We start from the raw sequence: 15,779 nt of genomic DNA, 5'->3' as shown, positions 1-15,779 counted from the left end.
TCACTTGACGCTGGTGTGAAGTATTTGGTTGCGGTGAAGAGACACATTACTGACTCTAGTGTAAAACTCTACAGCAGGAGGGGGAAATTGCAGCTTCCCTTCTGCCATAGCAGTCACTGTGTCATGATATCTCAGGTGCCTTCTTTCACATCCTTAGTTCTGAACCAATGAGAGAAGCAGCAAGATAAACCTGAATCATTTGGGCATTGAGGGTAATGGGAAATGTCATCGAGGGATACATTAAACTCCACCCTCTCTCTCCTCCTTTCTAATCACCCCCTGGACGTGATAAATAATCTGTCTGGCTCCCACTGCGTGGTGGGGTTGGTGTCATCCAGATAGAACTAAGGTCTAAAGTTTGGGTTTCATTGCCAATTCTGCAGGAGTTTGGAATGGACCAGGTTTGGGACTTGGGGCTACCTGGATGACCCCAGCCCAGCTGGCTGGGGGTCTCATGGGACTCAGGAGGGTTGTAAAGCACCCCACACACCCCTTGACGGGCTTCACACTCATCCTTAATTCAGCTGCGCCTGCACAATTCATCGTGCGCGACTCACAAAGCTTCTCACCGTTCTGAGAACATGAAAACCCTTAGGTGCGAGTGTAGTGAATTAACGCTGGCAACAAAGGCACCGTTTGGAATTTTCTGTCTTTGGGGCATTTAAATCAGGCAATATTTGAACGAGGAGGGTCAGGTTCACAGCTTGTGTAACTCCCCTGACGTCCCTGCAGTTACCTAGAGATTTCGGTCCAGAGAGTTTATAATCATAGAATATTAGGACTGGAAGGGACCTCAAGAGGTCATCTAGTCCAGTCCCCTGCCTCATGGCAGATCTAGTTATTATCTAGACCATCCCTGACAGGTGTTTGTCTAACCTGCTCTTTAAAATCATTTTCAAAAATCATCCATCAGAAAGAATTCCATCCCCTGTGTTTCTTTTTTGTCTGATGACACTGAAGAAAAGAAAAGACTGACGGGTAGGAGAGTGTCCTGACCCCTGACAGGCTGTAAGGGGCCACGGCTTGCTTCCCCCTTTGAATTACATTGTAAAATCCTCAGACCAGATCCTCCTCTTGTGTAAATTCTCCGCGTTCCATTGACTTCAATGGAGCTACGACAATTTATCCCCGCTGAGGATGTGGCCCTGCATCTGCTAGTAGCCCTGAGGGCTCCGCACTTCTCTGCAATGAAGTCTTGCCCCTCCTATCCATTTCCCCTAGCGACTTGTCTCACTTTATCACTGACTGCGAGATGCCTTATCCTGTTATTCTGCCCTGCCAGCTGCTTGGATGCTCCGTGTCTGAAGCTCAGCTCATGCAGCAGCTGTGTTGGGAATAACCAACTACCGTGCAGCTGAGGCACTGGACTCTCTCCCTGGGGCCAGTTTAAGCACTTGAGGCAAAGCGTTACAAGCGAAGGTCACTCAACAGGTTCAGCGAGGCCAGAGACCACAGCAAGAAATTAATTATATAGTCTAATGAACAGCTTTCTCAGCAGAGCTGTGCGGAACAAGCTCTCACTGCAATTGTTTGTGTTTCGGTGTCTTAACATTCAGCAATCTAGTCACCAAGAGCAAAACTTTCCAAAATATCCTTCAGCTGCTGCATGTTGTTCTCAGCACAATGGACTGCAATGTGACCCATTTACAGCTGTCCAAAAATGCAGAGGGCCAGCGCAAAACCTATTAACTATTGAAATCCCACTTAGGCCTTATTTTGAGTGCTGCATACAGCCTGTTCTGGCTCTCTGCACAAGGGTGAATTACACGCAAAATGCATTCATTTACTTGGAATTGTCGAAGTGCAGATGACATTTCCTACTTGCAGAAAATTCCTCTGGGGTGCCAAAACCTTCAGAAAAACTTCCTGAGGAACTGGACTGATGCCATGGGATAAAGTATTAACTAGTCACACCTCTGGAAAGATGAGTTCAAATTCCAGGTTCCACATGCTAATCCAGGCTAGGCCAGTGGGAAAAAAACCTCCAGTGAAGTGAATGCAGTTGCTCCAGATTTGCACCGGTGTAAATGAGACCAGAATGTGGCTGAAAATTCCTTGTGATTGCTCATCCATGATGCTAGTGTCCAGCGTCCTCCTCATGAGACATCTAGGATTGTGACAGCACAGGGTCTGATGGGTTAGGCATGAAGGGTGCTAGTAGGATGCTGGACTGGAATAGAGGACGAGGGTGGCAGGTCAAGGCTGCGATGCAATGTGGAAGCCCATGACTAGGGTGGGAGTTGCAAATGGAGAGCAAAGTGCATTGTCAGGAGAAGGTGGCTGAACGCCTACACCACGCAGGGCCCTAGCGTGGGCTGCTAATCTCTCACTTTCATGAACGCCAAAGTCACCCAAATCCTTTTTCTTTAGAAAAATAAAGAAAAATTGCCTGTTATTAAAATAGGGAAGGGAAATCAATAAAAATACATGAAACTAGATCATGGGGAAGCCCTCTGGAAATCAGTTTGTGAGCAGAGGATTCTGATTTGGCAGATATGAACCAGGTCTTGAAACCATGCAATTTGTTATCCTAGCGAAGCTTCTTGGTATTTAAACCAGCTGATGCTAATTACACCTTTAATGCTTTTAGGAATATATTGTCCATGATGAGTTCCAAATGATCTTTGGACAACACTTAACAGCCATAAAAAAGGAAGTGATACTAGAATCTTATTCTCACTTGCAGTCTAGAGCAGAGGAAATAATTGAGTTTTCAGTTGGGTGACTGAACCAAATAAATCAGAAAAAAATATTAATTTCAAGTCAATCCAGAAATGATATTTTTCCATTTTTCTCACTGAACCCCCCCGCCCCCCCAAATTTAGTTTTGGGTTGAAAGAAATGTTTCATATGACCCAAAACAATACATTTTGTTTTGGTTTGGGGTGTTTTGTTGTTGTTTTTAAAATTAAAAGTAACTCAATTTTCAAATGAACCATTGTTTCAAAATGAAAAGTTGAAAGGTTTCACTTTGAAAATGTCAAAATGGAACGTTTAGGCCTTTTTTGAATTTTTCTTTCAATTTTTTTTTTCTTTGGTTGAAACTCTTCACCAAATTCTGTTTGAATCCACTAATAGTTTTGGTCCACCTGAAACTGAAATTTTCAGCGAATAAAACTATTCACCTGAAAAATTTTGCTCAGCTCTGTTAGAGTCAGCCAGTTGGCATGCGTCTCCAAGGCAAACACTACGGAATGCAGCCAGTAGAACATCTAGGAATTGCTTACCAAACGGGTCCCAGGCTATGGAACCAAAGAGAGAGTATCTTATCAATTAATATAGCCCACTAGAGCTCGGTCAGAAGCATTCTGACTTCACCAGAGCTTGATACCCTGGCAGCCCAGTATTGATCTTTTATTTATTTTTCAACCAATGTCAGTGCTCAGGAAATGTGTCAGGGTGACAGTCCCCGAGACTGAATTCCACTCTATGTGCACAGGATCTGTACCATACGATCACAGGCAGTGCAAACTTTGCCTACACTCTCTCCAGATACAACTTGCACCTCCGGGCTCTTGAAGTCTTTAGCATCTCTGCTGAGACTGCCAATCTGGCTGGATGTTTTGGGATAGTGACACCTGTTGATTGAGAACTAGATTTGGGCCACCAAACAGGCACTGGAGGGCTATGACTTTCGGTCACTACTGACATAGGTTGGATCTGAACAGGTGACCTAGCAAGGAAAAGCTCTAATAACCCAGTGCCAATCCCCTAGGCTATTCAGTCCCCTTTTTGTGCTGCTAAGAAGGGTCCCTCTCAGTGCTCCAGCTTCGGGGGGATGAGGCAATTGATGACAATTAGTGAACTATTGTTTAGAAGCAGGCAGCTGATGAAGTTTGACAGTGAACCTAAGCAGTTTCAGGGCACTCTGGGTAGGAGATGTTGGCCCAGCAGCTTTAGGAACTGTCCAGTTGGCAAAGAGATCAGACCACACATATGAGCCGGGACATAAAAACCTGCATGTTAATGAAGAACTGCAGGTGCTGCGTCCTCTGTTCTTGTTCTAGACTATTGATTACAGGGGCACGTTTACAGAACAAGTTATGCCTCTGTGGACAACTGTAGAACAGAGAACAGCAGCAGCAAACGACACCCAAGCGGACGTAAGTGCATGAGTGCTCTCTTAGAGCAGTGGTTTCCGATCTGCTGCACCAGTACACCCGATCGATGCCTCAGCTGTACTGCTCAGTGCCACCACTGAACTATGTGAATTCTTACTTCCAAAGCCTTGTAGCTCCTTGCCAACTCTGTTGTGGGGATAAGTGTGCACATGGGGGGATGGGATGGGTAGTGAGAGAGCATAAGAACTCAGCAAATAGGCTGATGAGAAAGTAGACTTGGAAGGATTAGATTTTTATTGGTAAATGGAGATAAATGTCTATTTCACAGCACACACAAACTAATGAAAAAATATTTCCATTTATGATCATCTACATGCATAGATATTCAAAGTGAGAAAAATGCTGCTCGAGAACTGAGTTTGATTTAAGGCTATTTACTTTGTGTATTTTGGCATATGATGTGGACAATTTGTGTTTTAACGGTTATGAAGCTGCAACCTTTTGAAGCTCAACATCTACTGTCATTAAATAATTATTGTCTGACCCTCCTCCCTTGTCTGACACCCCCCCCATAATTTTCCACAACTATGAAAATTGAAATCAATAAAAATTGTGGGGGAAGATTAACACCCATAATTTTGCACAACTGTGAACATTTAAATGGATGAAAACTGAAAAAAAAGATTAAAAATAAACATCAATATTATCCATCAAAATTACAAAAGAATGAAAATTGAATTCTGCCAAGCCTATCAATAATGGAGGAAGAAGAAGGAAACCCTTAGCGTACCCATCACAAAAAGCCTTGAAGAGTCAGTGCTGGTTCACACAGTTGTAAGTGACCATCTCAAAGTAACTTCCCCTCTCCTCCCCCCCACCATGCAGGTGTCTCCTCTTGTTTGTGGTCATCACTGTAAGCTCATCATGACAGGATATCTGTCTTCATCCAAATTGTGCAGCACCATGTACATCTGCAGCATGTAATTATTATTATGAATTCTCAATAATGTCATTATATGCTGATGTGAAATCATGGGAAAGAGGAAGAAGAAGTAGACAAATCTGAAATAGTCTAATAGGCTGTATTTTACTTACCTTATCATACTATAATCCTCTTTACTGTGGTGGGGTGACACATGACGAAACAGAATTTGGCCTAGCCCATACCTCACTTTACTGGTAATTTACATGCATACATAACTGCACTGTATCCGGTTTATTTGTGTTGCTGAATAGCCCATGTGGTGTACATACATTATACATATTGGTCCATTTGCTAATTGGACATACTTCGCTACCATAACTTTGCATAATGTGGATTGTGCAAATATGTACTAGGAGACCATCACTTCCTAATGGCTTCTTTGACACATCCTCATTCTGGCCTTAATTCTGGCTGCTCTACTGGATGACTCTGCTATGAATCCTAAAACATGAGTCAGAAACATGTGGGCTCTTAGCTGAGGACTCTCTCTATTATTTAGGAGTCTCAAGGAGAGGACAATTCTCCAGTTCCAGAATACATCTCAGCAACTCATGTGACCTGTTGCTTCTTTCCTCTCTAGGCTGATGCTAAGATGGTCTGTGATGTAGTAAGTCGAATGGAGGACACAGAGCCCTTCTCTCCAGAGCTGCTGTCAGCTATGATGAGACTCTGGGCAGATTCTGGAATCCAGGAGTGCTTCAACCGGTCCCGGGAATATCAACTTAATGACTCTGCCCAATAGTGAGTATCCCATTCCATAGGTTATTATATCAGAAGGAAACGAAATGTTGCATTTGGGCTCATTAAACTTTGGTCTGAAGTGTCCTTTAAAATGCTCAGGTATGTCTTGGCAATGACTCTATTGGAGGTGTTGTTTAAAGATTGGGATGAGTGTTGTGTCCAAGCTATTAACGTATCATGCAGAACTCCGATACAGATCTAATTCTGATCTATCCGGAGCTAGTCTCTTTGCCCAGAATAGCTCACCCCAGGGCTTAATCTGGATGTTATAAAGGGAATGTCTCAAAGCAGGTTGCTCCACACACTGATCTAGTGGATCCGCTCATGGGGATAGTTGACTTCTGGACAGTCTGATAGATAACAGGACAGTTTGTTTACCTGGTTAATAGGACAAATTGTAGCACAATGTAGTTGATTCAATTTCCACTTCCCTAACAGAGCTCATTATGGTGATAGGCCTCCCAGAAATTCAGAGACAGACAGACAGATTATAGTAAAAATAGGTGAACTCTTTGCTGTTACAGTGGTGTTGGTTTCCTTGTGTTATTAGTATTATTCTTAACAATGAGCTCAAGGTGCACAGTTAGGAATCAGATCCAAGTTTTCACAAAGATCACAAGTGTTCGAGTCTAGGGTCTTGGTTCACCGCATTCTGAAGATAGGAGGGCCACCAACAAACTTCTAATCTGGACCTACATCTAGATATGAATTTCCCAGAGTTTGGGTGTGTTCATTTGATGCATTTTGGCTTGGACCCAGCTTTAATTGTTATCCATCCAACACTAAATCTGTCGGCTTCTACCTAATGATTGATACTAAAACAACTTCATTTTGCAACTTAATCAATGATGCTGTTTGGGTTGTTTAGCTTCTGTGATAAAGGCTGAGACCAGAATATAGATCAGAACTTTACACCAAAATGTTGGGATTTCAACTGATCTCACTATGTTGTATCACGGCATAATGATGCAGTGTGATCAGGCGCTTACCCATGTCAAGATGGGAACATGCAAATATTGTGATGTGATGACCCAGCATCCTCAGATCAAGATGCAATTATTTTGTACTCCAGAATGAATGTAGGGGACTGGACTAGATGACTGGAGGTCCCTTCCAGGCCTATGATTCTATAAATAGCAGGTGACCCTAACATTATGCCAATTCCAAATATTTATTGTATGGATATTCACATTTAATCTATTTCACTAACAATAAAACAGCCATTTTTGCCAACACAGACTTTCATGATTCTCTGATTACGGCTGTGCTGGCCAAAACATTGGTGTTTATGTTATATATATATATATATCATAGAATCATAGAATATCAGGGTTGGAAGGGACCTCAGGAGGTCATCTAGTCTAACCCCCTGCTCAAAGCAGGACCAATCCCCAGACAGATTTTTACCACAGTTCCCTAAATGGCCCCTTCAAGGATTGAACTCACAACCCTGGGTTTAGCAGGCCAATGCTCAAACCACTGAGCTATCCCTCCCCCCATATATATATTATATATCTTCCATGGAAAAGTACCAGTAGGAAAGTATTCCTGTATTTTCAATCTTCTTTTAATGCTATTTAGCAGCTGGAATTAAGGGGGAGTAGCCCACACCAAATGACCAGCACACTCTGCAGAGTCCATCAGCTAGTGGTCTGTGAACCGACAACAGATTGGGAATCTCTGTGCTATATTTTCAGCAATGATTGTATTACAATCACAGCCAATCAGCATTAATTTCAATGGAAGATATGTGACTAACTCCTCTGCAGTGCTTTGAAAATCTCCAACACACGCACAAACACACAGAGTGTGAAAGAGAGAGAAGGAGGAACTAAAGATTGGAAGGAACAGAAGAATTAAGGACTGATCCTGCAACCCTTACACACAGGAGCACCTCTTGAAGACGATGGAACTACTCGGCTAAAAGTTGGAGGATCTAGATCTCTAGGTCAGCAAGGCGCGCTCATGCACATCAGCAGGGCCGGCGCAACCCATTAGGCGACCTAGGCGGTCACCAAGGGCGCTACAATTTGGGGGGCGGCGACCGCAGCGGTATTTCGGCAGCGGGACCGTCCGCTGCCTCTGTGGGGGGCGGCATTTCGGGGTAGGACCTTCCGCCGCCTAGGGCGGCAGAAAAGCTGGTGGCGCTCCTGCACATCAGTCACCAGTGAAGGAAACTAGTAGCTTTAGAGGCCTTCACTCTTTCTCTTCAGTTGTCCCATCTGCAGCTACTCTAGCCAGATAAAATCCACACCTCTCTCATAATACCAGCTGGGGATTTCGTTGTGGCTGGAGAGTTGTTTCTATGAATTCAGCATTACCTTTAGTTTAAACAGCTAACCCAATGAAGTCTTTTGCATTTTCAGATCTGTTGCCATAAGCAGAGATCCTGTCATAGGACAAGGACACTGTAACATTTCTGGTCCTCCCCTAGGCCCTGGTGCACTGTGCCAGATGGTAACACAAGTGACAGTTCAATTGGTGCTTATTAACACCCAATGAATCTCTTTTTTAAAGGCATATTTTTCATTTAACCCTTGAACACCTTTTTTGTTTCATTTTTTAATGTAGCGAATAATGGCTTTAAATCACCAGCACATACAGAAATTATTTCCTTTTAATGCAGAGAAGGATTGACTCCAAATCAGATCCGAATCTGAACTTCCCCAAAGTTTGCAGGTGTTTGGATGCAGTGATCCGGGGACAGTCTTTTGGTTTGGGCCCATCTTTGTATTAAACATGTAGCCTGGTATTTATGTAGCAGAACAGAGTTGACATACAGAAATATGTTTCATATGCCAGAGTAGTCCAAGGCACTTCTCAACCCACTGAATTCTATACTCGAGTGCAGTCATTATATATCATAGCAGCCTGTACGAGTGGAATTTTCCAAAGCACTCATGTTGGCCTAACTCTGTTCCCATAGCAGTCCAGGGTAGACCTCCCACTCGAACGCCGAGAGTCCCAAGCTATCTGTCCAACTTAGGCATTTCAAAGGCGCTATCCTCTCTACGCTGTTATGTGCGCCGCAATCCCTCAGACGCAGCCCTAGCCATTACCATCTGTTTTATTAACTGAATAGATATTAGCCAGGACACAATGATTGTCCCCTGCTTTTTTCTACATGTACCAGGAAATCTCTTACCGTCTACATTAGCGACCTCCCTAGAATCTAAGCAACTGGAAAAGTAACTGCCTCATTATGTTATCCACTGGCCAATGCAGAATTGTGCCCTATATCACGTCCTCTAGTGCTTTGTCCAGGATAGTGTTAAATAACATAAGCTAGGAGGCTCCTACTGCTTCCCTTGGGAGACTAATCCACAATCTAATCAATAGCACAGAAGAGAGAGAGAGAGACACCAGCATGGGTTTTTTTAGCCTAAATTTTCCTATGGTTAATTCCATCCCAGTACTCACAGATTGTACACTCTTGTACTGCCCTAAACACGATGTGCATTTGCAGTTCCTCCTCTCCATCAAAGATGGGCAGAAGAGATCTGGGTTTCTACATCTCACTTATACATATCCCTGCATAGGGCTTTTCCAAAGCGTTTTGGTTTGGTTTGTTTTAAGTCTATACAATCAGCCTGTCTTTATGGAGGGTCTCACACGCATGCTGAGGAAAGTGGGGGGAAGCTCTGATTGCAAGGAGGAAAATGAGAGAAATAACTGATCCTCTGTAAGGGGCCTCTGGTATCTTAGACAGCATCTTCCATTAAGAGTAAAGCAATAGGCAAAGGAGTGAAAGGGAAGGACATTAAAACACTGCAAATGCTTCCGTTATTTGGTGGTGGCTTTTTCATCTGTCTCCAGGCAAATTTATTTGTGGATTGAGTGCTGCATCCCTAATCACCTGCTTTTGGTTTCTTTCATTCCCACTCCATCTCCTTGTCCTCCCCACCACCACTTTTATTTTTTTAATCTTGCTGCCTCCGAGCTACGGCGACCCCTGCTCAGAAAGAAAAGTCTTGGGCACTCCTCGTGTCTTTTTCTTGTACAGCAGGACACCTTCAATTGGAGTGTATTTGTAGACCCACATTTGTGCTCAAAAATCATACATAGGTGTTTCCTTTGGGATTCTTCAATCTCTGACTTTGGATCAGATTTTAAAAGTGAAAGGTCTTTCCTCTCATCAGATTCCTAACTAGGCAGGTTCAGTTCGGGGCGCTGCACAGGAAGAACCTGATTTTCAGCACACATGACTGGGTGCCTACTTCTGAATGTCCCTATGGGATGTGTGCACACAAACTGAGTACTGAAGTAGCACATACTCTTGGCTAGATAGGTAAGAAGATGGGCAATGGCACATACAGAAAAAGGCCAGAATCCATTTCAGGTGGACACAGATATACAGGTTATTCTCCTCCTTATTCCAAAGAAACAGAACGATCATCAGACATGTACAATACAAAGATGTATTGACTTTTTAGCAACATGCCCAGCGGCTATTGACACCTTAACATTCCAGGGTCAAGGACTCTGTTGGCAATGAATTTTGGAAACGTTACACTGAGTTCAGAGTAAAATATTGGCATCCTGCTTACGGCCTCAGCTACACAATCCTCCAGAGAATATTTTCAGCTCCGCTCTCTTTGAAGGGGAATCTGCTTGAGATATTGGTATAACCTTCATTCCAACTATTACTGTACCACATACGCCAACCAACCCCTTGTATGGAGAATGCAGAGGTGTTAGAACATGCTGCAAAACGCTGCTAACGTAAATCATTGTATAAGGAACAGAAGGAGTCGAGCGATCTCTTGAATGGCAGCCTAGTGATTACGCTGCTCTAAAAGAACCCCAGAGAGGAACTAGGACATACGGATGGCTGCTAACTGCCTGTTTTCCCAAGACAGCTCCCATATTCGTGAGCCTGTTTAACATCCTTCAAGCAAGACTTGCAGAACACTGGAACAGTTCTGTAATATCTTCCTAGTCATAGAATCATAGAATATCAGGGTTGGAAGGGACCTCAGGAGGTCATCTAGTCCAACCCCTTGCTCAAAGCAGGACCAATCCCTAACTGTCAAGCCTGACCTTAAAAACCTCTAAGGAAGGCAATTCCACCACCTCCCTAGTAACCCATTCCAGTGCTTCACCACCCTCCTAGTGAAAAAGTTTTTTCCTAATATCCAACCTAAACCTCCCCCACTGCAACTTGAGACCATTGCTCCTTGTTCTGTCATCTGCTACCACTGAGAACAGTCTAGATCCATCCTCTTTGGAACCCCCTTTCAGGTAGTTGAAAGCAGTTATCAAATCCCCCCTCATTCTTCTCTTCTGCAGACTAGTCAGTGCAATATCACCGCAGACTGCAGTTCCTAGAATGATTTACAGAACACCAGTCCCGCCTTGTTAACCTTCCACTGCGGTCATTGGTATGTGCGCAGACAAGATAAAAGTAGGCTGCACCGTCCCATCAAACTCAACCCTGCCCTGGATGGACCAACTCCAGGAGTAAGAGGATAATTTATTCTCAGTGCCTATTCAACAAGGGGGCCGGCTGTGATGATGGCTTTTGTGGTGTTGAGGAACCAGCCTGAGATCCCTCAAGCCCCAGATCCACGCAGTTTCATACTAACCCCGAAAGGAAAGCATTGAGAGGAGCATATGTGAAAATTCGTCCGGTGATTACGCTGTGGGAGGCTTCCTTCCAATCTCCTCCCCCACCTCACTGCTTAACACCGCTCTCCTCCCCAGTCCCCTTAGAGACCATGAAGCTTTAACTAGGTTGCAACATGTGCACATTTCCCCATCACCCGGCTATCCTCTAAGATAGCTAATTTGCAGCGCATTGGAAAATGGAGCCTGATCTCTCCATTATTGCTCCCAAAGGCCTGGCCCTGCTGCACACAGCCCTGTCAGATGCAGCAGAATTTCTCATTGCCAGCTCTATTTGTCTTGGTTGCTTGGGTTCCCTCCCCCACACGCCCCTTTCTTCCGTCACACTGGGTTACAAAGCCTTGGATTAAGCAAAAGGAAGAGGGGACAGCACATGTCTCAAGGGTCACCACACATGAACCTTAGCAGAGCTCATCACCCTCCAGCGTTCCATCCCCTTCCCTTCCCGTGCTGCAGCTGGAGCCGGCCATTATTAAACACAAGGTCACAGAGCTGCTCTGACAAAGAAGGCTGGTGCTCATAGCGTAATATACTCTGTCCCTGAAGCAAAGCCACTGACAGACAAAGGGCTAGAAAAAAGGACTAATAGGGCTGAAATTAAGAGAAGGACAATTTAGAGTGGACTATCAAAAAGAATTTCCTAACAGAGAAGTCTGTTAGATTGAGAAACAGTCGCCCAGTGGAAAGGGTGGCTGCCCAGTGCCGATTTGTGGATAAAGCACTGGAGAATGCAGTGGACAATCCCACGCTGGTAGGTACTCCATAGGTCTTTTTCATCACTGACTCTGATTCTAAGGATCCAATGATTATTCCTCAGAAAACTCTCTCTCCTCCTCTCCCTCCCCCTTCAACACTGATTGTTGGATCCTCCTTTTTCCTTAGCCCATCCTCTGTGGTGGATGGACTAGGAGGGAGGGTAATGAATCCTGCTGCAGACATGAAAGTAATGGAGTGTTGCTAGGGACACTAGGGCAGAGGCTGAACGTGGCTAGAAGATGGATATTCATTTCCATTTAGCACATCAGGTCTAATTTACTGCTTGTGTAAGTACCATTCTTGTGCTTTATTACCCCTGTACAAGTGCCGCGTGCTTTGGGACTGTGTAGCACTGTGAAATTAGTTTTACCAGCAAAGTAAAGATTTAGCTTGGATGAGTAGCTGGGCACTATAGCTTTACACATAAATTCTAAGACAATGCACATTTTAATGCACTCCGATTCCTCGCAGATTTAAGAAAGAAATATTATAGGTCATGTTTTTCCATTATTATTCCCATCAAATGGGCAGATTCCATTTTTTCATCCCATTTGTCCATTAAAATGTGCTTGACATGCTCCCTCCTCTGTCTATCCCATCGCTCAACCTCACTTAGGTTTAATTGGAAGGAATATTAGCGTAAGTGAACAATCCAATTAATTGGGGTGAGTCTGTTGAGCTATTTATTGAACAATCCACCTTTACACCTTAGGCCACAAGTACCAATAAAACCAAAAGGGATAATTTGCTGCATTACTCAAGTCGGAGCTGTAGATACCGTTTAGCTGGATTTATGGCTTGACTTATCTTTGCTTGCAAGTAAATATTCCTGCCTTCGGTGCCCAAGTTTGAATGTTAAGCTCCCTACGTGATGAGCAAAACCAAGCCGCCCTATAAAACTCATATCGCCAAATGCAGTTGATTGGACCAGTATTGCTCACTGCCGTTTACTTCAGTCAGAGGTGAACAGACTGCAGAAGGGGAAAGCTCAATCAAGTCCAGAGAAGGCCAATGTGGAATAACATTGTTTGTGCCTCGTGAGGTAACTATGGCTCCAATTCAGAGGTGCTCAGGCTCCGGAACTGTCTCTTACCACGCGCTTGTGCAGTGTCTAGCAGAACGGGGTTGTGATCTTGGCTGAGGCATCTAGGTACTCTCATAACACAAGTCAATAATATTAAGTACTGTAAGCTGGGAGACTAACTCAGCAGGAGGGGACGTTACCATGGCAGTCAGCAAGGTCTTTTCCTTGAGAGACATCGCTTATAATATGAGAATAGAATATGTTAATTTAAACAGAAATGGAAATGGGAAGGTTTCTGAGCTTAGGGTTGAATCCAGTCCTAAGGGCCTACATGTGGCGCCCAGCTTCCCAACAGTATCCTCCCATCTCTGTCTCCCAAACAGCCCTTGCCTTGAACACTGAAAGTTGAATTCAGGTTCACCCTACTTCACCAGGGAGCATGGAGGGGCCTGGCACCATGTCACAGCTATGTACCTGGAAAGAGCTGTGTAAGGTCCTTCTTGTTAGCTACAGAGAGCGACGACGTGATGCAGATACTTTCGCACCCTGGCTTCCCTGGATATATGAACATTTATGGATTAATCCTTTTCCTGGCACTCGGCAACACTGAAAGAGCAGCATGTAAGAGGCAAGAACACATTGTAATAAACTTTTCTTGCCATTTAGACAACTCAGCTGAGTTACACCACTGAGCTAGCATTGCTTTGGATACCTCCAGCACATGGGCAAGAATTTTCTGTAAAACAGGATAACTGCCCAAGTAATCAGATACTGTGACACACCTGCAAGATTTACAACAGAGAAATCGCACTAGTTTATCAGAGCTCAGAACATATCCATGATGTCTAATGTCCAAATGGTATCCGAGTCTCTGCAAACAACTGCCATTGTCCAAGGGTTCATCTGTCTTCTCAACTCCCTCCCTTGAAGCTACTGAAAAATCAGATTTAGCCATATGAATGACAAGACAGACAAGACAGAAAAGCCAGGGGAGCAGCAAAAGGGCCCATTTTCACGAGAATGAATCTAGGAGTAGAGAGGGCTTGGAAGAGGGAGGAAAGAGAATATCACTCATTACCCTTTGCTTCCTTGGTTCTCCACTTTTCCCACTTTATACATGACTTTAGTGCCTTGTGACAGGCACAGGATTCACAGCCCTGGAGGCAGAGGTTCTCTATGTATGCACAGAGCAGATACAATAAGGACAGCAGTAGAGCAAGTGTCTTCTACACCAACCCAACAAAATGCTTCAGCCCTGAGCTGGAGGAACCAGACTCCAGGGCCCTTTAGTTCAGACTCCGCTCACCTCTCTGCTTGGACTTCCAATAAGTTTGCCAATGAGCACCTAATGTAACGGTGGATTTTGTGACAGAGACTCTTGTTCAATACTAGACTGAGGCCCACCAACTAATTTCAAATAAGCCACTCTCTTTCCAGATGAAGGCACTGTCTGCCTTTCCCTTTGAAATTCCATCTTCCGTGTTGTCAGCATTGTATGTGTGTGCTGAATGTAGCGCGGCATTGTCCTTGAGTTCAGGGGCATCATGGACAGTCTGGTCCAGTCTTCCTGAGCTGGTAGAATAGTGGCTTTGGCACAATGTCTCAAAGCCGGAAGGGGTTAAAACAAGGGAAGAGTGGAGAGATGTAGATAACTCTGCCCATCATTCCCCCATCCCACCCCCAAACAAAACACCAAACAAGCTGGTGACCAGCACTAAGAAATGTCATTTTCTCTGTTGTTGGCGTTACCAGACAAGAAGCTGAATCACAGTAGGAAGGGTTAGAAGCCTGCAGTGCACTTAGTCTATGCCAGACGCTGACCGGGCGGGAAATCAATACGCATCAGATGTACCCATTTCTTATAATGATCCCATCTGTGCTAATAAACTGCAGTTTAGGTTGTGTCAGCAATTCTCATCTAAACTGTCTTCAGACGCTTCCAATTCAGCTCTGAAACATTCATGCTGAGAAGGATCTTGGAACACGAGGTCTCCAGGCTGCTGAGTCAGCCAGAATTCCTCCTGGGGACTCGCAACAGAGACAAGGCAGAGCAGGATCTCCATCATGCTTGGAGGGGATTTACTACATTCCCTAATACAAGCCCAGCCAGCTCTGTTGGCTGTTGCAGAACAGAGGCTGGGGCCATGACCCTGCTTTCAGCCTACCCCTTTCGGCTCCCTTTTAGGCCTTGGCAGTCATAGGGAAGGGCATGTACTCTGCAGTCTGGCAAGCCCTTTCATGAGGTGGGTGGTCTGTCGGGAGAGGAGAAGTCATTTGCAAACTTATTTCCTTGAGTGGGCTCTTCCATCCATCCTTTCAGAATCACAGGCACAAATCGTTTTCACAAAGGATGACCCAATCAGATGGACTCCTGCTGGCCTCGTTAATAAAGGAGTTCATTAGAGCAGCTGCCTAAAGAGAGTAAATGGCAAAGCAATGTGGTAGGACCTGCTCCTTTAAGCTGGCAGATGTCTCCTGAATTTCTAGGGCGGGTGTATTCTACATGCAAAAGCCATCTTGTGTCTTGACTGCAAAACAAGGTGTGTTCTTAACGTGGGTTAGCTAACTCTGGTTAAACCACAGGGAA

The 15,779-nt window shown here is 44.4% G+C and overlaps 1 protein-coding gene across 7 annotated transcripts in view; it reads left to right on the top strand.

The window, feature by feature from the left end:
* GNAO1 (G protein subunit alpha o1) overlaps positions 1-15,779 on the top strand; it is a 305,692-nt gene that overhangs the window by 200,806 nt on the left and 89,107 nt on the right. For 2 of the 7 annotated variants that reach the window (XM_024202254.3, XM_024202255.3), the window contains exon 4: positions 5,627-5,787. In XM_024202254.3, coding sequence (XP_024058022.1) covers positions 5,627-5,787 — 161 coding nt within the window. The remainder of the gene's footprint in view (positions 1-5,626; positions 5,788-15,779) is intronic. The other 5 variants (XM_024202256.3, XM_026652809.2, XM_024202258.3 and 2 more) reach the window with 4 other exon arrangements.

Source organism: Terrapene carolina, unplaced genomic scaffold (genome assembly GCF_002925995.2).
Source record: "Terrapene carolina triunguis isolate 2854851 unplaced genomic scaffold, T_m_triunguis-2.0 Scaffold130, whole genome shotgun sequence".
Taxonomy (NCBI): Eukaryota; Metazoa; Chordata; order Testudines; family Emydidae; genus Terrapene; species Terrapene triunguis.
The sequence above is the reverse complement of the archived record's forward strand: the minus strand, read 5'-3'. Positions and strand labels throughout refer to the sequence as shown.